The sequence below is a fragment of the Pollachius pollachius genome, assembly GCF_949987615.1.
Source record: "Pollachius pollachius genome assembly, chromosome: 11".
Taxonomy (NCBI): domain Eukaryota; kingdom Metazoa; phylum Chordata; class Actinopteri; order Gadiformes; family Gadidae; genus Pollachius; species Pollachius pollachius.
Window position 1 is genome coordinate 1,774,517 of NC_136944.1, and position 24,223 is coordinate 1,798,739.

A 24,223-nucleotide genomic window follows, 5' to 3' on the forward strand; every position below is an offset into this window, starting at 1 on the left:
TCTGTTTCATTTGTCACATAACATTATGTCTGCAGTAGTCTTTAGTAGTCTATGAACATAGTTTCGTGGTGTCTTTTCGAAAGTCTTTCATTCTGCCTTTGCTGGTGCTATGTCCATGCCATGTTCAGCACCAAACCTTTCTTAAGTATTTGAAACATTGCAGGAAAACACACTTCGGTCAATTAGAAAAGCTTTCCTCCAGCTTTCCATCTCCCCTTGTAAACGTTTCATTTTCACTTAAAAAAAAAAATCAAGTCAGGCAAGAATGCCACGCCAAGGATCTCCATCTCCCTCTGGCGCCCCCTAGCAGCGCCTCAAGATCATAACGTCCATCACATCCCACCAGGAAAAGACGTTAGAGCCTTCGGTATCTTCTGTCGCTTGTCACTCTGCCCGGCTGCAAGTCCACTTGATGATGAGGGGGGGTTGCTTCCAGGAGAGGGGGGGGGGGGGGGGGGGGGGGTACTTTCAATGAGAGGCAAGAAAATAAGACGAGGAGGAGGTGGTAGGGAGTTCAAGTGTGGTTTGCGTCTCTCTTTGTGGTGTTCCTCAGGGTGTGAGGAGGAGCCCTACTCAATCACCATGCAGTGGGGCAGGTGCTGGGAGTAGTACTTGAAGAGCTCCGCCGTGGCCCCGGGGCAGTTGGTGAGCTCCAGCTCCTCGAGGTCCTGCAGCTGGATCAGCCCAGAGAGACCTGTGGTGGTCAGCAGGGGGCAGCCTGGGAACAACATGACAAGGCATGGGTGACTGAGTCCCATTAACCTACTGGGACACACATTGGCCTTTAACCACGGTCCTCAGCTTCTGGAAGTTACATCTAACGTACATTCAAGATACTAAAGTACACAACCCCGCCCTTAAGTAAGCACACAGCTCAACACTAAACTAATACACACTTATGTGTATATATATATATATATATATATATATATATATATATATATATATATATATATCAACATATAAACATAATACCATCAAATATAAATACCAGATTTTGTCGACATCTTCACTTGACCTTGAGGCCAAATCAACACTTGAACGTGTGTTTTCTTTACAATAAGTCCGTCTCTGAGTGTAGACACACTGCCTATTGGTGCTTAGAGATTTCCATTAAAACAAGGGAACCGCCTGTCTCTCTGTAGAGAGAGGAGCCATCAGAGTCCTAAAAGAGACCTGCCACGACCAACTATCTTCTAATGTGAAATAACTACTTCATTACCTGTATGGAGAAGGGTGTAGAAGATTATTTTCTAAAACATATGAGTCACTGAATGTGATGCAGTACCTGCGAGGGATAGGAGACGAAGACTTCTCATTCCAAACAAATGCTGGAGCCCAAAGTCTTGTACCTGAACACAGACACACAAAATCAGAATGAAAGGATCTTTAAGTAGTGAAGTACTGGGGGCCCAAGACCCTGGTGAACGTCAGTACACCGAGAAGAAGGAGAGACCTCCTGGAGGTGAGGCCTACTGGAGGTGAGGCCCCCTACTGGAGTCGGGGCCTACTGGAGGTGAGGCCAATTGGAGGTGGGGCCTACTGGAGGTGAGGCCTACTGGAGGTGAGGCCTACTGGAGGTGGGGCCTACTGGAGGTGAGGCCTACTGGAGGTGAGGCCGACCGGAGGTGAGGGCTACTGGAGGTGAGGCCGACTGGAGGTGAGGCCTACTGGAGGTGAGGCCTACTGGAGGTGAGGCTACTAGAGGTGAGACCTACTTTATAACACCTACTGGAGGTGAGTAAGTAGTGAAGTACTGGGGGCCCAAGACACTGGTAAACGTCAGTACACCGAGAAGAACGAGAGACCTACTGGTGGTGAGGCCTACTGGAGGTGAGGCCCCCTACTGGAGTTTCGCCCTACTGAAGGTGAGGCCTATTGGAGGTGAGGCCTACTGGAGATGAGGCCTACTGGAGGTGGGGCCTACTGGAGGTGAGGCCTACTGGAGGTGAGAACCCCTACTGGAGTCGGGGCCTACTGGAGGTGAGGCCAATTGGAGGTGGGGCCTACTGGAGGTGGGGCCTACTGGAGGTGAGGCCTACTGGAGGTGGGGCCTACTGGAGGTGAGGCTACTGGAGGTGGGGCCTACTGGAGGTGAGGCCAACTGGAGGCGAGGCCTACTGGAGGTGAGGCCCCCTACTGGAGGTGAGGCCTATTGGAGGTGAGGCCTACTGGAGGTGAGGCTACTGGAAGTGAGGCCTACTGGAGGTGAGGCCTACTGGAGGCGGGGCCTACTGGAGGTGAGGCCAACTGGAGGCGGGGCCTACTGGAGGTGAGGCCTATTGGAGATGGGGCCTACTTGAGGTGAGGCCTACTGGAGGTGAGGCCACCTATTGGAGGTGAGGGCTACTGGAGGTGAGGCGACTGGAGGTGAGGCCTACTGGAGGTGAGGCCTAGTGGAAGTGAGGGCTACTGGAGGTGTGGCCGACTGGAGGTGAGGCCTACTGGAGGTGAGGCCTACTGGAGGTGAGGCCTACTGGAGGTGAGGCCTACTGGAGGTGAGGCTACTGGAGGTAAGGCCTACTTGAGGTGAGGCGACTGGAGGTGAGGCCTATTGGAGGTGAGGCTACTGGAGGTGAGGCTGACTGGAGGTGAGGCTGACTGGAGGTGAGGCCTACTGGAGGTGAGGCTACTGGAGGTGAGGCCGACTGGAGGTGAGGCGACTGGAGGTGAGGCCTACTGGACCTGAGGCCTAGTGGAGGTGAGGGCTACTGGAGGTGTGGCCGACTGGAGGTGAGGCCTACTGGAGGTGAGGCCTACTGGAGGTGAGGCTACTGGAGGTGAGGCCTACTTTATAACACCTACTGGAGGTGAGGCCTACTGGAGGTGAGTAAGTAGTGAAGTACTGGGGGCCCAAGACACTGGTAAACGTCAGTACACCGAGAAGAACGAGAGACCTACTGGTGGTGAGGCCTACTGGAGGTGAGGCCCCCTACTGGAGTCTTGCCCTACTGAAGGTGAGGCCTATTGGAGGTGAGGCCTACTGGAGATGAGGCCTACTGGAGGTGGGGCCTACTGGAGGTGAGGCCTACTGGAGGTGAGAACCCCTACTGGAGTCGGGGCCTACTGGAGGTGAGGCCAATTGGAGGTGGGGCCTACTGGAGGTGGGGCCTACTGGAGGTGAGGCCTACTGGAGGTGGGGCCTACTGGAGGTGAGGCTACTGGAGGTGGGGCCTACTGGAGGTGAGGCCAACTGGAGGCGAGGCCTACTGGAGGTGAGGCCCCCTACTGGAGGTGAGGCCTATTGGAGGTGAGGCCTACTGGAGGTGAGGCTACTGGAAGTGAGGCCTACTGGAGGTGAGGCCTACTGGAGGCGGGGCCTACTGGAGGTGAGGCCAACTGGAGGCGGGGCCTACTGGAGGTGAGGCCTACTGGAGGTGAGGCCACCTATTGGAGGTGAGGGCTACTGGAGGTGAGGCCTACTGGAGGTGAGGGCTACTGGAGGTGAGGCGACTGGAGGTGAGGCCTACTGGAGGTGAGGCCTAGTGGAGGTGAGGGCTACTGGAGGTGTGGCCGACTGGAGGTGAGGCCTACTGGAGGTGAGGCCTACTGGAGGTGAGGCTACTGGAGGTAAGGCCTACTTGAGGTGAGGCGACTGGAGGTGAGGCCTACTGGAGGTGAGGCTACTGGAGGTGAGGCTGACTGGAGGTGAGGCTGACTGGAGGTGAGGCCTACTGGAGGTGAGGCTACTGGAGGTGAGGCCGACTGGAGGTGAGGCGACTGGAGGTGAGGCTACTGGAGGTGAGGCCTACTGGACCTGAGGCCTACTGGAGGTGAGGCCTACTGGAGGTGAGGCCGACTGGAGGTGAGGCGACTGGAGGTGAGGCCTACTGGACCTGAGGCCTAGTGGAGGTGAGGGCTACTGGAGGTGTGGCCGACTGGAGGTGAGGCCTACTGGAGGTGAGGCCTACTGGAGGTGAGGCTACTGGAGGTGAGGCCTACTTTATAACACCTACTGGAGGTGAGGCCTACTGGAGGTGAGTAAGTAGTGAAGTACTGGGGGCCCAAGACACTGGTAAACGTCAGTACACCGAGAAGAACGAGAGGCCTACAGGAGGTGAGGCCTACTGGAGGTGAGGCCAGCTACTACCCACATTACCGGGTGTAGCTTAACTTTAAAGAAAACACTTATTATAATGATTTCTCTGTAGTAGGCTAGGCACCACGGCTACAAACAGCAGGAGCATGCAGCTGTCTGTGTGCGTGCGTGCGTGCGTGCGTGCGTGCGTGCACATGCTACTGGGTCACCTGACAACACCAGCGCAGGTAGAGGCTCCTCAGTGTGGACATGGTTGACAGGTAGCCCAGGCCGGTGTCTGTGATCCGCACACACCTACATGAAGAGAACAGAAACACATCACCATCAACATGATTACAAGACAACCATCGCTTGTCATCCATGACATCACCAATCACCATGGTTACAAAGATCAACCATTACTTGTCCCTGACATCATTAAGCGGCTTTCTGCTGCTCTTCCCTCCTCTCTCCTCCTCTCTCCTCCTGTCTCCTCTTCCCTCCTCTCTCCTCCTCTCTCCACCGCTCTCCTCCTCTCCTCTCTCCTCCTCTCTCCACCTCTCTCCTCTTCTCTCCTCTCTCCTCATTGCTCCTCTCTCCTCATTGCTCCTCTCTCCTCTAGTCTCCTCTTCTTTCCTCCTTTCTCCTCCTCTCTCCTCTTCTCTCCTCTCTCCTCATTGCTCCTCTCTCCTCAACTCTCCTCTTCTCTCACCCCAGCATAGGTAACCCAATGCGCAATGTGTCGTCGGAGTGACGTCTTTTCTGTGTTATTATTGGAAGTCAAATTTCGGTCCACTGAAGGGGTTAGGGTTTGTAACGCAAGGCGACGTCTTTTTTTCGACGTCTACCGAACGTCTAATGTTGGCGTCCGTGGGACCTCTGTGTAAGGGCTATTTATAGTCCAAATGTTGTCATTTGTGGACGTCTTTTCAACATCAAATTTAGACTCATTTAAGACGTATTTTTTAAACTATTTCTATAATTTATTTATTTTATATATATGTTTATGGTTTTTGCCATCGGAAAAAGAGAAACGGCGATTTATTTAATTGCATATGGTCCGATAAATGATATGGTCCGATCAATGGCTCTCTCTCACTCACTCCCTCTCGCTCACATGCTTTAGACCAGGGGTCTCAAACTCGCGGCCCGGTGGCCAATTGAGGGTCAATATATTGTGGCTCCCTACTTGACATCAAAATGTAGTGTTAGTGTGGCCCGCGCGTTGTTGTCAAGCGCACATTTTTGCTGAGTCGCTTGCCACGCCTTTTTGTCACTTGTGATAGGGTGACCAGATGTCCCGGTTTTGCCGGGACAGTCCCAATATTGTGTTGCATGTCCTGGGTCCCGACAAAAGCCAAAGGACGCTAAAATGTTCCGGTTTCCACCAACCACTATGAAATGTCCCCTGTTGTCAGCGATAACATAGCCAACGTGATCTAATTATAGCCTGATCATTAACTTAGATTGGGTCAGTTGTGCTATTTTCTTTTGTGGAATACTTGATGTGGCCCAGCCTGACCCAGACTACCTCCAGCGGCCCCCAGGTAAGTTGAGTTTGAGACCCCTTCTTTAGACCCACCCATGAGCCGGTGAACACATGCACAGAGTCCCTGTCCACATTTTCGGTGTACCATAAAAAATAACTTGATTACTTAAAATAAATGATCCAGGAAATGTAAAATAACAACAAATAAACATAATATACAAATATTACATCATGTAAGCCTATACATTTCCCTGCACCTTTCAAAAGGCTTCCAAATGATGTCCAAAAAACGTACCCAGTTCAAAGGTGAAATGCAACAGCTACAGGAAAACAAATGGTACAGAAAACATCTTGAAACATTAAGAAGTAGTACAAAAAAGACGTCTAAAATTATTCTAAATTTGATGTTTAAAAAGACGTCCACAAACGACCACATTTGGACTATAAATAGCCCTTACACAGAGGTCCAACGGAAGTCAACATTAGACGTTGAAAAAAAGAAGTTTCCTGGCGTTACAAAACAACCCCTTCAGTGGACCGAAATTTGACTTCCAATAATGGCACAGAAAAGACGTCCCGCCACATTGCGCAGTGGGACGGAGGTCCCACGGATGTCAAAATAACGCCTTGTTCACACTACACTTGTTCACACTATGTGTCCGCCAACGGATGACAGAGGGCGTGTCTGACATAGGGGACAAGTCTATGTAGAGGCATACTGCAGCCAACCAAATCGCTTCCCGCTACAAAGCCGATGTGTGGATATAAATACAAAAGATGACACAAACAACAGGTGGCTGAAAACAATCCTATCATTCCACATTTCTTTAAAAATATATAAAAAAATATAAAAATATATAAAAATATATAAAAAATATTTCCTGCTTCTTCATGCTTGTTAGGCGCAGTAAATACTTCCGCAATCCACCAGTGCTCAGCAGCCAAGCCTGGTATTGCAGCTGTTTAGCGGGCTGTGGACAGGTCCCTCAATTCATGGAGGTCCGGAAGTAGATATCGCCGTTTACTCCAATATAAGTGGAGAACAGGAATGTGTCTCCGCAAAAAATGTCTGGATATCAATCAAAGGCTCATAATTGTCTTCATACCATGTACTAATAAAATGTAAGTTTTCTTTTTTCAAAACGCGTTTTATTAGCTGCTTTCTTTATTTATTTTGGGGTGGGCAGTCGAAAGGAGTCGTAGTGAAACAAATGTTGTTTCTTAATAGGTCCATGTTTCGGCCTGTCATCCGAGATAAATTGACTAATAATTAATAATTGTTGCCCAGATGGCAGGAGGAGTGTTATTTAAAGATCATATATAGAGAATCATCGGGGGGGGGGGGGGGGGGTTAGTAACTTATACTTCCATGGTTGGTAAACAATGCTACTGTGCTTGCTCAGACTATTAGACCTATCGCTTATGATGCTACAATGCTAACAATGCTAGAAATCGAGAATATTTCTACATCCGGCACGTCATGCGCTCTTCGTCTTCAATAGGTCCATGCATGCAATAGGGCGTGGCTTCAGACCTCCATGATGCGGAAGCAAATCTCTCCTTGATGTTGCCCTGCGCTATTGTGCAGTTTTCATAGGAATGAATGTCGGCCATGTTTTAGTCCGCTGTCCTTTCTTTAATAGGTCCATGGCTTGTTATTGCAAAATGGATCCAGGAAACGCGTGGAGTTTATTTGCATAACCGCGATCTCACTGCCTGAAAAGTTGAACATTCCTCAACTTTTTGACACAGGTCACGGAGCCTAATGGACGGACGGACCCACAATGCATTTCGCGAGCGCCCCATGCAAAGTAAATGAGATCCTCCGACGGACGCATGTAGTGTCGCGTTAGATGTTCGGTAGACGTTGAAAAAAAGACGTCAACTGGCGTTACCAAACAACACCTTCAGTGGACCCAAATTTGACGTCGAAAAGACGACACTGCGATATCCCATTTGGACTATAAATAGCCCTTACACGAAGGTCCCATGGCCGTCAACATTAGACATTCGGTAGACGCCGAAAAAAAGACGTCCCCTGGCGTTACAAAACAACCCCTTCAGTGGACCGAAATCGTACGACCAATAATGACACAGAAAAGACGTCACTCCGACGTTACATTGCACAGTGGGATCATGTATACATTTCCTGCAGCTGTCATAGGCGTCCAAATGACGTCCAAAAAAATTACCCAGTTTAAAGGTGAAATGTTGAACTTAAAATGACGTCCAAGATGGGTCATGGTTTGACATCCAAATAGTGACCTAGTTTGAACGTCAAATAGATGTCCAGAATTGGTCATGGACCGACCAACCTGATCTAAACACGATCTGCACGTCTATCCAACGTCCAATGTGTAGTGGGACTCCGTCTCATTCTTCATCCTCTGTACCACTTCTTGGAGTCAACTATCAGTGTTTGCTGATAGTTGACTCTTTCGCGAGCGAAAAGACAAGACATTGTTCCTTCATTTTAAAAGATTTACTTGAAAGTCTTCATAATACATACCGTCTTACACACGGTCAAAAAACAGTGTAGCTTCCATCAATGTCAAACTCCAAACTGAATTTCGTCACCGCCGTTACCGTAATAACTATACAGTGATAACTAACCCTAACCCATATTTTTACATCACTAAATTATGCATTTTAACAGTTTTACAGATTATGAATTAACATGAAATTACTGTTAGCAGTTTTTAATAATTTTAAACAAAATATTCATTATAAACCAATTATTGGCATATTGGCTCTCACATTACCCGGCCCCTAATTGGTTAGGCAGGTGGACTAAGCAATTACAAACTAAAACATCAAGAGCCAAAATAAAACAACGTCCAACTCAAACTGGTTTCTTGTGATTCTTTCCACCCTTTTATAAATGTTCTCTCCTGACGCTGCTTCACAGTTTGTTAACAGGCCTTTCCAAGATACTGGTCTTGGTCTTTATCTTCACTCTTCAAACCACTCCGCTGGAGTCCGGTAAGGTTTCAACCACTCTCCCGATGAGCCAGGAGTTTTGAGGTGAAGAACTGTCCACTAACAACACAACATCTCAAGTCGAAAAGTTTCTTCGTGGTCTCGACCACTTCTGCCGTTCTTGGAGGAGTGGGAGGTACTCACGGGTCCATCTGGTCCAGAACAAGTCTGCTATATAGTGGACTTGCTTCCAGCGTTTTCTTGTGAATGTGTCGTTTTTGCTGAAAATGCCTGGAAGCATAGTGGGTTGCGACTTCAGCAGCAATAAATGATTCGGGGTCAGAGGCTCGAGGCCATTCACGTCGTCCGAGATACTTGTGAGAGGCCTGCCATTGATGATGCTCTCAACCTCTCACAGAACTGTCTGAAGACAATCATCATTCACAGCTTGCTCTTTCAACAAAGAATTGAGGATTCTTTGCACTGTTCGAATCTGTCTTTCCCAAACCCCACCCTGGTGGGAAGCTGCCGGGCTGTTGAATATCCACTGTATTCCCTTTGGTTGTAAGGCTCTTTCGATTTTGTCATGATCAAGGAGTTGAATTGCCTCCCTCATCTCCCTTTCAGCGCTAACAAAGTTTGTGCCATTGTCAGAGCGCATGATAGTAACTTGACCTCTTCTAGACACAAAACGCCAAAACGTGTTAATGCAGAGTCTGTATCGAGGCTATCTGCCACTTCGATGTGCACAGCTCTAAGGCTAAGGCAAGTGAACAGTACACCATATCTCTTGACTGCACTCAGGCCTTGCTTAACATCGAACGGCCCGAAAAATCCACACCGGTCTTCATAAAGCAAGGTTTGTCCGGCAAGAGGCAGTCTTCAGGCAGGCTCGCCATCTTTTGCTCTCCGACTCTTCCACTGATCCGGCGACATACTGCACACTTGTTGATTATTATTCGGATAGCAGAATTGGCTTGTGGGATCCAATACTTGCTCCGTACTTGTGCCATGACATAACTGCGTCCGCAGTGTCCTGTTCTTTGGTGTATGTCTCTCAAGATCAATGTGGCGACTATACAGTGCTTAGAGAGTACTGCTGCGTGCTTGACGTTCTCTGGCATGGCCGACTTGTTGAGTCTTCCGTCAACTCTCAATGTGCCATCTTGCAGAATCGGATCCAGCTTGAGCAGCTGACTGATTCGACTGACTTGTTCTCCCTTTTGCAGAGCTTTAATATCCTCTCTGAACTGTTGTCTTTGGCCGAACTGGATTAATATGGACTCTGCAGCGAACATATCCTCTATCCTTATTTTCCTTTGTTGTTCTGTATTTCTCCATTTGTTTTTCTAGCTTTGATCTTTGCTTTTCGGGGTCCTTTTCGGTTTGATTGACTGTTCCCGAGTACCCTTTTCTTTAATCCTCAGCTGGCGCAAGGTTCCCTTCAGCCGCAGAATCCAGGCCACTGACCTTTTCAGCTCATGCCAGTCCAAATAGTAGTCGATCAATCTGTTAATTGGTTCCACGTTATCTTCGACTACGACTGTGTTGACTGAAACTGAGTTCTTGACCTCTGGGTCATCTTGAAGGCTTTCTTTTCTTTGCACAGGTTGTTTGGGCCAATCATGTTCGCTTTGCAGAAGGAATTTTGGTCCATTAATCCATGTTCCTTCTTGCATCAATGATTTGGCTTTCAGGCCCCTGCTAGCTTGATCTGCAGGGTTTTCTGCTGTGCCGACGTAGTTCCACTGAGACGGCTTGGTAGCTTCGCGAATCGGTTTAACTGTTTGCAACAAAAGTTTTGAATTGAGCTGTTTCACTTTCAATATACCTGAGTACAGTAGTGCTGTCTGTCCAAAAGGTAGATTGTTGAAGTGGAAGTTGTAGCTCTAGCCGTAACATCTTGGCCATCTTCACTGCCATGACCGCCGCAGTCAGTTCAAGCCAGGGAATTGTGACCTGCTTGAGTGGAGCCACTCTTGATTTAGCCATCAAAAACTAGCAATGTTTCACGCCTTGCTTGTTCTCTAGCAGCAGATAAGTCACAGTGCTGTATGTGTACTGTGAGGCATCCAAGAAATTATGTAACTGCGCTACGGCAAAGTCTGGAGGTTTTAAATATCTGCTCACGTGGAAGTCAGTAAGCTGAGTAACATCATTTTTCCATTTTTGCCAACCTTCAGCACGTTTTTTGCCAATGCTCTCATCCCAACCGTGATGCTCCTTACAAAGCTCTTTTAGCAGAAGTTTGGCTGGCAGGACGACCGGCGCCAAGAAGCCGAGGGGGTCGTAGACTGAGTTGACGACGGATAAAATGCCCCTCCTCGTCATCGGCATGTCTTGTAGCTTCATGCTGTAAGTGAAAGCATCCATGTCTGTATCCCACTGTACGCCAAGAGTCCTTTCGACTGGTAGTGCGTCATGGCTTAGATCCAAGTCTTTTGCTTCACTAGCTCTGTGTACTTCTGGGATGGACGTTAACACCTTCCGGCTGTGGCTCATCCACTTCGTTAGATTAAAACCTCCACTGGCACACAAGGTGTGGAGATCACTTGCCAATGTAACAGCGTCTTCTTCTGTAGCTACGCTCTTTAAACAATCATCCACGTAAAAGTTCTGCAGAAATACGGCTTCTGGGGAGGCAGTGGCTCTGTGGTCCTCAGCGGTTCTCCGAAGTGCGTACGAAGCAACGCTTGGCGATGACGTGGCCCCAAATAGGTGCACTGCCATTCGGTATTCCTCCATGGGCCCATTCAAGTTACCATTAGGCCACCAAAGAAAGCGGAGGAGATCTGCATCTTATTCTGGCACCTGAACTTGATAAAACATCGACTCTGCCATCATGGCTATTGGCTCTTCACGAAATCTTAAGAGGACCAATGTTGGTCAGATTGGGTCCCTGTAGTAATTCACCATTCAAAGACCAGCCCTGAAATGAGGCTGTGCAGTCGATGACCACTCGTAGTTTTCTTTTCTTAGGGTGATAAACCCCGTGGTGCGGTATGTAGAACACCCTGTTGTCGTCACGGTTCAGCTGGTGTGCCGGAACTTGGACAGCGTAGTCTTTGCTTATGATGTTGTCCATGAAGGCTTTGTACTCTTCAAAAAACTCAGGAATCTTCTTGAGCTTTCTTTGCAAACTGGCTATGCGCTGCTCCGCCACACAACGGTTATTAGGCATTTGGTGCTTCTCGTTCCTGAGTGGCAATCCAATGCTGTAATGTCGATTCTCCAGAGTTTTGTGCACAGACTGCATGAACTGTTTATCTTCTTGTGACAACTCGTCCTTGTCATCGTAGTTGCGCTCTTGGAAATCAGTATTACACTGTTGGACAAGTAACTTCTTAACTTCAATCAATGAGATCATGTTCACTGATCATTGAGGCGGTGTGTTCTCTGTGTCCTCCAGTTCCTTTCTCATGGGCCCATTCACTACCCATCCAATGGCAGTCTTAATGACATAAGGTCCTCCATGTTGACTGTTAATAATGCGCCATGGCTCCATAGCCTTCGGACAGTTTGCTCCAATAAGTAAGCCTACATCTGCTACCAATCCTGGCAAACGCACTTCTCTGAGATAAGGCCACTGTTGAATATCTGATTGCCTGGGTATGTTTTCAGCATGAACTGGTATGTTGCTGTGAGTCTACACCTTAGGAAGATCGATATGCTCGGTCTCTTCTAATCCGCACACTTCCAGGTCTGATATCACGTAGCTACTTATGAGCTTCTGTTCTCCAGGTTCGTCTTGACCCATGGTGCTGAGAAGTATTTGTGTTGGTTTACCTTTAACGTTCAGTTTATTTTGCAGGTCTCCCGTGCAGAACGTTGCTGTACTTCCCGGGTCCATGAAGGCGTAAGTCTTGACATACGCTGTTTTTTGATTTAATCTTCACCGGTACAATCGACAGCACACATTCAGCTTTTCGGGCCCCAGTTAGACTACAGGACTCTTACGTGACAGAAACTTGAGCACATGAAACTTTGTTTCCTTGAGCACCGTCTCACTTCTCAGGTAAGACAGAACCTTCTCTCACTATGATCACTATGTACAAAATGTCTGGATGCCTTAACGCACACTTTGCATTCGATTCTTCTTTTGCAGAACTTGCTGTGATGGCCGGGAGTTAAGCAGCCAAAACAAGAGCCATTTGACTTCAGGAACTCCACACGTTCTCTGTGAGGCTGATCTTTTATTTTGTTGCATAAAGCTAGAGTGTGAGACTGCTGGCAGTATAAACACGGCTTCTCAAATGCGATCCTGGTCTTGCCTGGATTAGCTGGCATCACATATGTTCCTTGAGGCCTTTTATCTTCTGCGGAAACGTTGGTAGCGAAGCTGCTTCTACGGACTTCTCTCTTAAAAGGATGTCTTTCTTTTTGTTCAACCTTCCCAATTGTGGTTGGTCGGCTGTCTGGTAGATTACCGAAGAGGGGATCCATCATTATTTTAGCTTGGCGGTCTATGTATTTCACCAAATCAACAAACTTAGCTCTTCTACATCCTCGCTCTTTGACGTTGTAAGCTTCAGCACGGCAACGTTCTTTCATTTTGAAGGGTAGTTTGGATACCACAGTCCGTAAGTTGGTAGGGTTGTACATCTCTTCCAGATAGTCTATGTCTTCCATAGTGTTGCGACACCCAACCAGGAAGACAGCAAAAGCATTTAATGCTTTTCCGTCATCTGACTTGATCTGCGGACATTTTAGTGCTTTATCAATGTACGCGCTGGCGATCTGTAGCTCGTCCCCATAGTGCTCTTGAAGCAGTTTCCTCGCTTTAGAGTAGCCTTTGCTAGCTGACATGTGGGCGCAGCTGCGAACAAGCTGCTGGGGTTCACCAGCTGTATGTTGTTCCAAAAAATACAATTTGTCCTTGTCTGTCGTTGTCTGTCTTTTGTTCAATTGAGTGCTTGAATGCTCTGATGAAAGATTTGTACTGCAGTGTGTCACCCTTGAAGACAGGGATGTCCTTTGTTGGTAGCTGGGATTGCTTTTGTTGTTTTACGTCTTTAATCTCATGTTTTGGATCAAACCATTGTTCTTGATCAAATGTTTTTTTCATCTTCAGGCAAAAGGCTTGCAACTTCTTTGTTGAGGCAATAAAACTCATTTACAGAAAGTGGGAAATCATGACATCTTTAACCTCATGTAAATTTTGAGTATCGCTCATCATTATCTCCACTTCATTACTTTTACTTGTGAGAGCTCCTAATTTTCTTCTCCTCAATGTTATATATTTTTGCAATTTCTCCTCTAAGGCTTTCTCTGTCGACCTGCGTGTCCGTCCTGGATCCATTGTATCCTCAAAATATCCAAGCCTCTTTTTCTTTTCATCAGTCATCTTAATATTGCAGAGTTAGGCTTTAGTTGCATGCAATAGTTTAAAAGCACTTATCCGTCAAGTAACATTTTCTTCATAAAAACAATGGCAAAACAACTTCTTAAATGAAGCCCATGTAATCCACGTTGACTGTCACAAGGCTTAAAATATGAGCTGACACGGAGAATCAACAACTTGCATTTTATCTATGCAATCCTTTATCCTATGCAAGCGCTATAAAAAACTGATCAATTATTATTATTATTATTATTATTATTAATCCACCATTAATCTTGGAACGGGCTTCAACTATCTTCCTGCATCGGCGTGACGTCCTCTTGTGGGAATGCACGAGGATAATATGAACAGATCACGTTACCTTTCCTTGGAGAATACCTCAAAGTACTACCCGTTTCTTGAATCAGCTTCTTCAGGTGAGCTCTGTTTTCTTTTCTCCCGATCTCCCAAGCGGACAGCTGCGCTTTCCCCACGGCCGGGCACAGGCACAGGCACGTGCAGCTTATTGATCCATTAAGCTAGTTTTTTGACAAAATGTAGCGGCACTCCTTCTCATTCTTCATCCTCTGTACCACTTGTCGGAGTCAACTAACAGTATTTGCAACGCGAGCGAAAAGACAAGACAATGTTCCTTCGTTTTAAAATGTTTACTTGAAAGTCTTCAAAATAAAATACACGTCTTCACACGGTATAATGCACGGTCTTACGCATGGTCAAAAAACTGTGTAGCTTCCATCAATGTCAAACTCCAAACTGAACTACGGCACCGCCGTTACGTAATAACAATTTAGTGATGTCATTACGTAAAAATCCCAAAACATAGAAAATAACATATTTAACATTTTTACATCACTAAATTATGCATTTTAACAGTTTTACACATTATGAATTAACATGAAATTACTGTTAGCAGTTTATAATCATTTTAAACTAAATATTTATTATAAATCAATTATTGGCATATTGGCTCTCACACAATGTTTAGTGGGAAGGGTCTACATTGGTTTATTATGCGTGTGCATAATATCTGGAAGCCTATCGAGGGGATGCTCTGAGGGGGCCGGTCCACCGAGAACGATAGTACTGCCGACACAAGCTGTGGGAGCCTGCTGCTCACAGGACTGCACTATGTTACACTATGGACGCTTCTGAAGGTTCTGCTTTTAAATATTAACAAAACATTTCAATTTTCAACTAGCAATTTTCCTTTAGTAGCATTATTACATTGATTATTGTGTAATCAAATACCTTGATTGATTCTGTATGATTTCTAAATATGAATTCATAACTTCAACTTTTCATTGCATAACCCCTGAAAAGGCTGCAGTTTGAGTACAATAACTAGTAGAGTTTTAACTTCCGCTCAGCAGAAATGTGATGTGCGTCATGCTGCTACAACCCTCCCCTTTCTGACTGCTTTCACCTACAGTGATGATCTAATACTCACTAGAGTCACTAACATGACATATTCAAAAATGTGTGTGTGTGTGCGTGTGTGCGTGTGTGTGTTACATATCCTTCAAAGAACATGCACCATCACACCAGGTGCTTTGCTGTAAGGATAACACACACCTGTCCAGGACCAGCTCCTCCAGCTTGTGCAGGTCGCAGGCGATGTACTCCAGGGCCATGTCGGTGACCCGCGGGCACCAAGACAGGTCCAGGCTCCGCAGCTTGCGCAGGTTCTCCGCCACCAGCTCCACGCCGTCGTCGGTGATCTTGGAGCAGCCGGAGAGGCTGAGGGCGGTGAGGTTGGGGAGGCTGTGCACCATGTTGACCACTCCGTGGTTGGTGATCTCCCAGCAAGAGTGCAGCCGCAGGGTGTGGGTGGTGTAGCCCTGGAGTAGGAGTGGACTTCATTAGTCTCTTCATTAAAGGGGACATCTCATACCACCAGGTGTGAGTGTGAGTAGCCATTACAAGCAGGTTTGAAAATGTGCAGCATTGTGACATCACAGGTGGGCATGTCCATCTATCCGTCACACATCTAGATGGACACGCCCACCTGTGATGTCACAATGCTGCACATTTTGAAAACGGCTTGTAATGGCTACTCACACTCACACCTGGTGGTATGATATGTCCCCTTTAAGACACAAACATTTACATTTACATTTAGGGCATTTATCAGACGCTTTTATGCAAAGCGCCTTACAATAAGTGCATTTGTTACAATAAGTACATTTGTCATAAGAAGTGAAACAATATATCACTTTCGGCACAGTAAAGATGTTCATAGAACCAAGTGCAAGTATTACAATCGCTAGACTAACCCATTCCCCGTGTAAAGCAATGATAGCAGCTACTGTAGATGCTACACAATTAAGTACCTTGAATAAGTGCAATGTACAAGTGCCAGGACGTAAAACATTAGGTGGTGACTGTGCATTGGTTTCTATGCAGAGCCGAGGTGAACTCTGAACAGGTGAGTTTTGAGTCTTTAGCGGAAGCTGGTGAGCGACTCTGCGGTCCTGACATCGGTAGGGAGCTCGTTCCACCACTGAGGTCCCAAAACAGAGAAAACTTGTGACTTCGCTGATCGACCTTTGCTTGCTCTTAGCGATGGCGGTACCAGACGTCCAGCTGAGGTAGTTGAGCGGAGGGATCGAGCTGGGGTGTGTGGCTTTACTAATGCTTGGAGGTAGGCAGGGGCAGTTCCATCGACTGCCTTGTATGCCAGTACCATCATCTTGAATCTGATGCAAGCTATTACAGGGAGCCAGTGGAGGTCTCGGAAGAGGGGGGTTACATGTGAGAACTTTGGTAGGTTGAACACGAGGCTCGCTGCCGCATTCTGGATGCGCTGCAAGGGTTTAATCGCAGAGGCAGGGAGTCCAGCCAGGAGCGAGTTGCAGTAGTCGAGGCGGGAGATGACCAGTGATTGGACTAGAAGCTGAGCTGCTTCCCTTGTGAGGAAGGGCCGGATCCTGCGGATGTTGTAAAGTGCAAATCTGCAGGATCGGGCCACCGCAGTGATGTTTGCGGTGCAACATAACTGATTGTCCAACACTACACCAAGGTTTTTGGCAGTTGGAGAAGGAGATACAGTGATGTTCTCAACAGTGACCAGTAAGTCCATGTGTGGGCAATCTTTCCCTGTTATTAGGAGGAGCTCAGTCTTGTTGAGGTTAAGCCTCAGGTGATGGGCAGTTGTCCAGGTGCTGACTTCTGCCAGACATTCAAATATGCGTGTTGCAATCAGGGCTTTGTCAGATGACGGAAAGGAGAGAAAGGAGACAAACCATATAGCAACACAAAGACACGGCTGGTATAGACCTCCTATAGACTGGTACAGACCTCCTATAGACTGGACCTCCTATAGAATGGACCTCCTATAGACAGGTACGGACCTCCTATAGACTGGACCTCCTATAGACTGGTACGGAGCTCCTATAGGCTGGACCACCTATAGACTGGTACGGACCTCCTATAGACTGGACCTCCTATAGACTGGTACGGACCACCTATAGACTGGATCTCCTATAGACTTGTACAGACCTCCTATAGGCTGGACCACCTATAGACTGGTACGGACCTCCTATAGACTGGACCTCCTATAGACTGGTGGTCTGCTCTGAGGACATGGTTAGGTTAGGGTTAGGGTTATGGTTAGGGGGTTAGGGTTAGGGTCCAGCAGTCACCTGTTTGGCGGTGAAGTAGGCCATGGCCGTGTCCGTGACGTGGTAGGCCTGCAGGCTGAGCTCAGACAGGTTGGGGAGGAGCTGGGAGATGGCGGCGATTGCGTCGTCTGCCACGTTGATGCAGTCGCTGACACTGAGCGAGGTGAGGCGGGCGTTGAGGCTGGACCAGAGGCCGGCCTCCGTGAAGTCGTTGCAGCCCGACAGCTCCAGGTGCATGAGACCCTGCATCTGCTCCAGCATCACCTGGGGGCACAGAGAGGACTGAGTGGGTGCAAACACTTTGTATCTGTTCATAATTTAACTGCTCTCCTGTACTTTCTGCTTTTAAAACCGATGAACAAATTAACATCTTAACATCACCATCATCATACATGTGTTCACTTCCTGTTCGCTTCGCGTTCGCTTCCTGTATTCTTATTATGATTATGGTTTTGTAAACCACTTTTCTAAAATGTATCTGTTAAACACGGTGTTAAACACGGTGTTAAACTGTTAAACGGTCGACAAAACTGTCTGCAATGAATACTGTCTGCACTTATTATTATTATTGCTACAGTTTGTCTTTGTTTAACCGTTGGTTTCACAGTGTAGGAACATATATCCTGGTGCCAAGAAATATCTGCCAACAATATCAGTGTTCCCAATGGCAAGGCAACCATGTACTAATCACATGTGAAGGCGTGAAAAACATTCTAATTCATTTTTTATCGAATTGGAAAGGGTTGATAAGCACTTATAAATAACCCTAAGTAGATGCACCACAATCCCTGTAAGAAGCAAAGGATGTTATGTCAGAAACATAAATATACCAACATACAATGTTGCTTACAATCAAACTAATAAACATATAGCATTCATTAGACCATTCGTAAGCAACAGTGTATTCTGTCTCATACCTGATACCAATCTCATTTGATTAAAATCGGTTCAAGTACTACATATTTGTATCAGGTGCCTAACCCTAACCCTAACCTTTATCTTGTCCTTTATTCACCTTATTCATTCATATTTCTGTTGGGACTGAAGTACTCATTCATTTAGCCCTAAGTTACACATCCAGCTTGTTAAACACACTTCTAGCATTCAGCAACGACACATCTTAGACGTGTTCATAATGTCACGTGTTCCATGAGCGGATCATGGAACACGTGACATTATGGATCATGTCCCCTCACCTCCAGCCCGGCGTCGGTGATGGTGGAGCGCTTCAGGCTGACGGAGCGCACACCCTTCTTGGACAGGGGGTAGTTGTCGATGAACTCACAGATGTCCAGGTCGGACACGCCCACCAGGCAGAAGGCCTGGAAGCCGCGCAGGGCAAAGGCCTGCAGGCTGACGAACTCCTTGTCCCCGCTGGGCTGCAGGGCATACAGCTCCTTGGCGTGCAGGATGGGCATCACGCCCTCCCAGAACTTGGGCTGGTACAGCACCTTACGCCACGTCTTGCAGACCTGCGCCAGTGCGCATTTCTCGGCCGTGGTGAAGAACCACAGTAGCCGGTTCAGCAGCTTCTCGTCCAGCACCAGCTGGCGCTCGGCCGGCAGCAGGGGCTTGGGCAGCGTGAGGGGGGGCAGCTGCAGCGGGCGGAGGGAGGGCTTCAGGGCCAGTGGGGGCTTTCCTGCTTCCAGGCCATTGGGGCCCATCTGCAGGCTGGCCCCCAGACCGGGGTGGGGCCCGCAGCCGGCCTCCAGGTGCAGGAGGGGGTGGGGGTGGTGGTGCAGGTGGTGGTGATGGTGGTAGGGCAGCGGAGAGGGTGGGGGGGGGAGGATGGAGGGCACAGAGGCGGAGGAGGACTGGCACAGGCGGTTCTTGGCGGCGGGCGTGCCCTTGGTGATGCTGGCGCTCAGCATGCCGTTGGGCTGGGCGGGGGGCAGCTTCACCATGCCGTTACGCGTCACACAGGGAGACTTGAGCTCGCCGGGAGCGGACATGTTTAACATCTGGAGCCTGGAGCGAGACACAGCAAACCTGCATCATTGATACAGCAAAAGTGCATTACATCATTAAGACATTCAAAACATGACATGATCATCCAATAATATCTTTGGAATGCACCGGTGTTTACAACGATACATTGAACAGCGTAACATCCCTGATGGCTAAGTGGGCAGAGATGTTGGAACCATATATGGGCAGAGATGTTGGAACCATATCATTCTACTCATGGTCGGGTCCCTTCAAATGGGAACCGACCATGAGTTCAGTAAAAACGAGTTCCTTCCTAAACAGCCGCAGTCAACTCTTGTACTAAAGGATTGAGCTGTCCCTTGCCTTGTTTGACTTTTGAGATTGCTATTCCGGCAAAAAAGTGGGTGTCCTCTTAATTACTAATTCTCACAAAAGGAACATTACAAAAATGTAATATGCAGCGATTCTGAGACAGAACACCAGTTGTGGTCATATGGGAATGAAACTAATATCTGATACTTTATGTTACTGACATACCCTTCTACTCTCTTGCAACTAATGCAGGAATGTCATCATGTGACGAGTATCGGCAACAGCATTTAAGTTTAGCCGCGGCAAGGTAAAATACTCCACAAAACAGTTAACTAGGACCAAGTGTTGTAGGCTGTATTACTCCTTTAATGACCCCGCCAATAGAGTGGCGAAGTCACGCCCCTTCCGGTAGAGCCCATGGGACCTATGAGATCGAAAAATATGAATGGGTTTCAATGGAGAGAAAGTAATTATTTTCTGGTCCCAGTCTTTATATGCCCTTGATTATACATATGTTGTTTGTGGATTTAAATGATAATTTTTCATGCAAAGAAAACTAAAAAAATTCGCGAAGAAGTTTGATAATTTTGTGTGAGGCCGCTTTGTGAACTACAGCTCTTCGCTGCTCTCGACGCGAATGGTATACGTCACCACCCGCACTTGGAACTCCGGTACAGACATGGCAATCTCTCTGCTCCACCTTACCGCTTTTTTCGAAGGGGAGGATAAAAGCATCGAAAGAGGTGAAAACCTTTATAAGTTGGGGCATGTGGAGAGTTTCAGTTATGCCGATGGGAGATTGTCGGTCTCGTCCACGCCAGTCGCAGGGAGCGTGACGTCACATACGAGACGTGTCAATCCCGCCTCCGAGGCTCTTGGTTCCATGTTTAAATGTTTATGGAAAATAACATGGGGGTTTGAATGATCGTACGTGACAAACTCTGTAGGTGGTGAAGAAGTAAAAGCTGCTCAGGTTTTGAACTACACACTTTTCCAATCTAGATTCCACTATGGTTTTGGATTGTCGGGGCCGTTAGAGCAGTTAACTAACCGGGAGCTAGTTCTGATCTGCCCAGACTTCATACGTTATACTTGTTAGGGAGAAGGGAGTTGCTCGCAACCATTCACAACCGAACGTGATTGTCATTTCACGAGTGAATGAACGAGCAGCGTTGGTGCCACCTCCTCCGTAGGCGGGCTCTGGTGCCATTTCCGTGAAGACAAACTATGAAACATTGCCGTTGCTATGCAACCTTGACTGGCAGAGTCGTGACGTCCTAAATCGGCACAGATCCGCGTTAGCATATACTTCTTCATAATAATTAACTACTTAACGGCACCGACAATCAAAAACCCAAGTGGAATCTAGATGAAAAAAGTGTGTAGTTCAAAACCTGAGCAGCTTTTACTTCTTCGCCACCTACAGAGTTTGTCACATATGATCATTCAAAACCCCCATTTTCTTTTCCATAGACATTTCAACATGGAACTAAGAGCCTCGGAGGCGGGACTTATTCTTCAGAGGTCTATTACGACTCCATTCAGGCCTCCTCTAAAGCCACACTCCATAAACACATGAACACGTGACCAGCATGCTAGCTTTGCTCGCTAGCTTTGGCAATAGCTCTGCCCAACCTTTAGAATACTCCGCTCATGTGCAATGAGGTCAGGGGCAGAGTGCACTCACCAGCTCTCTTCAAAACAAACTAGCTTTGTGCGAGGAGATCCGCAGTTATCCGCATTTATAACATTTTCAATGAAAGAATATAAAGACAGCAAAATGGCTTTGAACTCCTGGGGAGAAATGGACAAAAGCTGGAGAGCTATGAGAATGCCTAATGCGCAGGATTTTGTCCAACGTGTATGGGTTATTATTCTGCTGTATTTGTACCTTGTTTTGATGTGCATTACATTGCATGGTTTAAATTGCATGCTATGAGGCCGTAGATTCATTGTTTTCAGATTAAGCCTTTTAGGATATACTCATATATTGTGTTGAAAAAGCTTTGAATGTCATGTTTGGTTTTACTTGCATGTTTGTGTATTGTGTTACAATTTTATTGTTGTTCCTGGTTTTACTTTGTTTTACCATTGGAACGTTAACTTTATATTAACATGTTAATATGCTCCAGTCCCTCAGACCGCATCATCCCTAATATAGTGGCGAAGTCACGCCCCTTCGGGTAGAGCCCATGGGACCTCAGTGTTTCACACCAGGTGTGGGGGGGAAGATTAGACGCGGAGTCCTGACGGCGGGGGGATTTCGCGATTGCTCAATCGTGTAATCGACCAACCGCGCACAAAATACATTTCAAAGTGGACCGGCCCACCGGGAGACCTCTTCCTGATCTCCAGCCTCTGCTGCAGAGTGAATTGAAATCGCCGGCAGAACGGCCTGGAGGTCTAACACCGTCATATATATAAACTATAACCGCATTTCACATTAATCACAATTATTACACGGGTCTTCTCAATGCCATGGAACACGCCGTTCACTTGCATGGGCCCTTCACAACTTCCGGCGATGAATTATATTTGATAACTAGAAAATGCATTTCCTACAGAAAATGCGGTGAGTGCTGTAGTAAAAAGTGAGACACATAGATTAAGACATAAAGGAACGTTAAATGTCTTAAATCAAGTGAAGGGATTTGAACAAAAGTTCAAAAATCTAAGTGGAGTAAACAATGTAAACATGCACACCATTTAAGAAAAAGTAAATGATTGGAAACAAAGTGACCGCTGAATGAAAAGCACAAAGCATTGCTAAAAATGCAGAAATGTAAAATAGAACTGAAGAATCTGAAAGTCAAATGTATTGCCCTGCACTGTGTGTGTGTGTGTGTGTGTGTGTGTGTGTGTGTGTGTGTGTGTGTGTGCGTGTGTGTGTGTGTGCGTCTTTAACAGAATAGCCAGCCGGTGCGTGTTTAAAAGTAGCTCAATAGAGTAGGAAAAACCGCCCAATCTGGCAACACTGCCTGAACGTCCTCCAAAAGTAGCCCAATCTGGCCGGGAAAAACCGCCCAATCTGGTAACACTGCCCAACGTCATCACGCTCCTGCGTCAACGTAAATCAATGAGACCAACTGAAAACGAAGCCGGTATGAAACTACAACTGTGATTCTGAATAAGGTTTAAATGATATAGAAATTCCGTTTGGATATTATTGAAGATACAAGTGTGTAGATTTGTTAAATGGTTTGAATGAAGGTAAACGGTTGAAATTTGACCGAGTTACGATGTCTTAAGAAATTAAGTGTCAGAATGGGCAGACGGCTTCAATGGGACCCACTGACTAAACGGTTGAAAATTGATTTAGTTACTCTTAAATACCAGAGGACGGCTCCTGACGTCCTCCCATTGACTCCCATGTTAAAAAAAGATAATATTTTAAAAGTAGACTATCTTAAAAAGTATAAAGTGTTTAAAAAATCTGAAAAGAAGCGCGCGATTCCAAACTATTCTGAATGTTTTAAAATTTGAATAGAGTCTCTAGGTGAAAAATTAAGGAAGGAGATAGGTCCCAAAGTTTGTAGAGAATAATAAAGAAAGAAAGAACTAGAAATTGCATTTCCTGCAGAAAACGCGTTTGAATGCTGACGGCTGGATGAAAAGCGCAAAGCATTGCTGAAAATGAAGAAATGTAAAATGAATTGAACTGCAGAATCGGAAAGTAGTAGCTGAAGTAGTAGGAGCTGAAGTATAAGTAGTAGTAGCTGAAGTAGTAGTATAAGTAGTAGTAGCAGAAGATGAAGTATTAGTTGGAGCTGAAGTAGTAGAAGCTGAAGTAGTATGTAGTAGCTGAAGTAGTAGTAGTTATTGTTTTAGTAGTTGTATTGGTAGGAGTAGTAGTAATGGTAGTAGTAGTAGTATGGGAGAAATTAACCATTACTTTTTATATAAACAATGAGTATTATCAGGCCTATATATCATATACTGTAGATACATTAATAGTGGAAAGTAGTAATGCGCGATATAAACGATATTCCATATAAACGATAAAAAATGGCCTATGATAGAGATTTTAATTCTATCGCGATAATGCATGTTGATGACGCAAAATACAATGTTTAATTTTTGGTTTGGTGCAATTCCTTTTCACATTGCAATTTTCGCAACAGTGCCAGAATTTGTCAACAAACCTGCATGTGTGCAAAGAACGTTAAATCATTGGACAAAAAGGTCTGGGGCGTTGTAAAGCGTTAAAGAAAAAGGGGGGGGGGGGGGGGAAGCACCGGTGAAAGTAAACAATCATGGATATCCAGCGTGATATACATTGATCTGCGGACTGGTCCAACTCCTTCTCCCTCATCCTGACTCGGAATGTGTTAAATGCATCGGCATTTTTAAGTTATGTTACGTATTTTAGGAACACAAGCTGTATTTCCCTCACTTAACCAATAGGGGGTAGGACCAAATATATAAGCCGTAAATACTACACATAGCCACAAGGGAAAGCAGGACATTACTGAAGGCTACAATAGATACTTTAGCCACAGAGGGCAGCATCACAGACCAGGCGAGGAAAACCGAGGATTACGTCACACCGGTTTCTCTCCGAGTCTTCCGGTCCTCGCTGAGTCCATAAAGAAGAC

General features: G+C 46.6%; 1 protein-coding gene across 1 annotated transcript; it reads right to left on the bottom strand.

Annotated features, from left to right (window-relative positions):
• Positions 1-569: 569 nt before the first annotated feature.
• fbxl16 (F-box and leucine-rich repeat protein 16) lies at positions 570-19,348 on the bottom strand (the record flags this gene model as incomplete). Its single annotated transcript, XM_079746557.1, has 6 exons — positions 570-718; positions 1,289-1,352; positions 4,249-4,333; positions 15,340-15,605; positions 17,409-17,651; positions 18,584-19,348. The coding sequence occupies 6 exons, from the start codon at positions 19,346-19,348 to the stop codon at positions 570-572; spliced, it is 1,572 nt and encodes a 523-aa protein (XP_079602683.1).
• Positions 19,349-24,223: the final 4,875 nt, after the last annotated feature.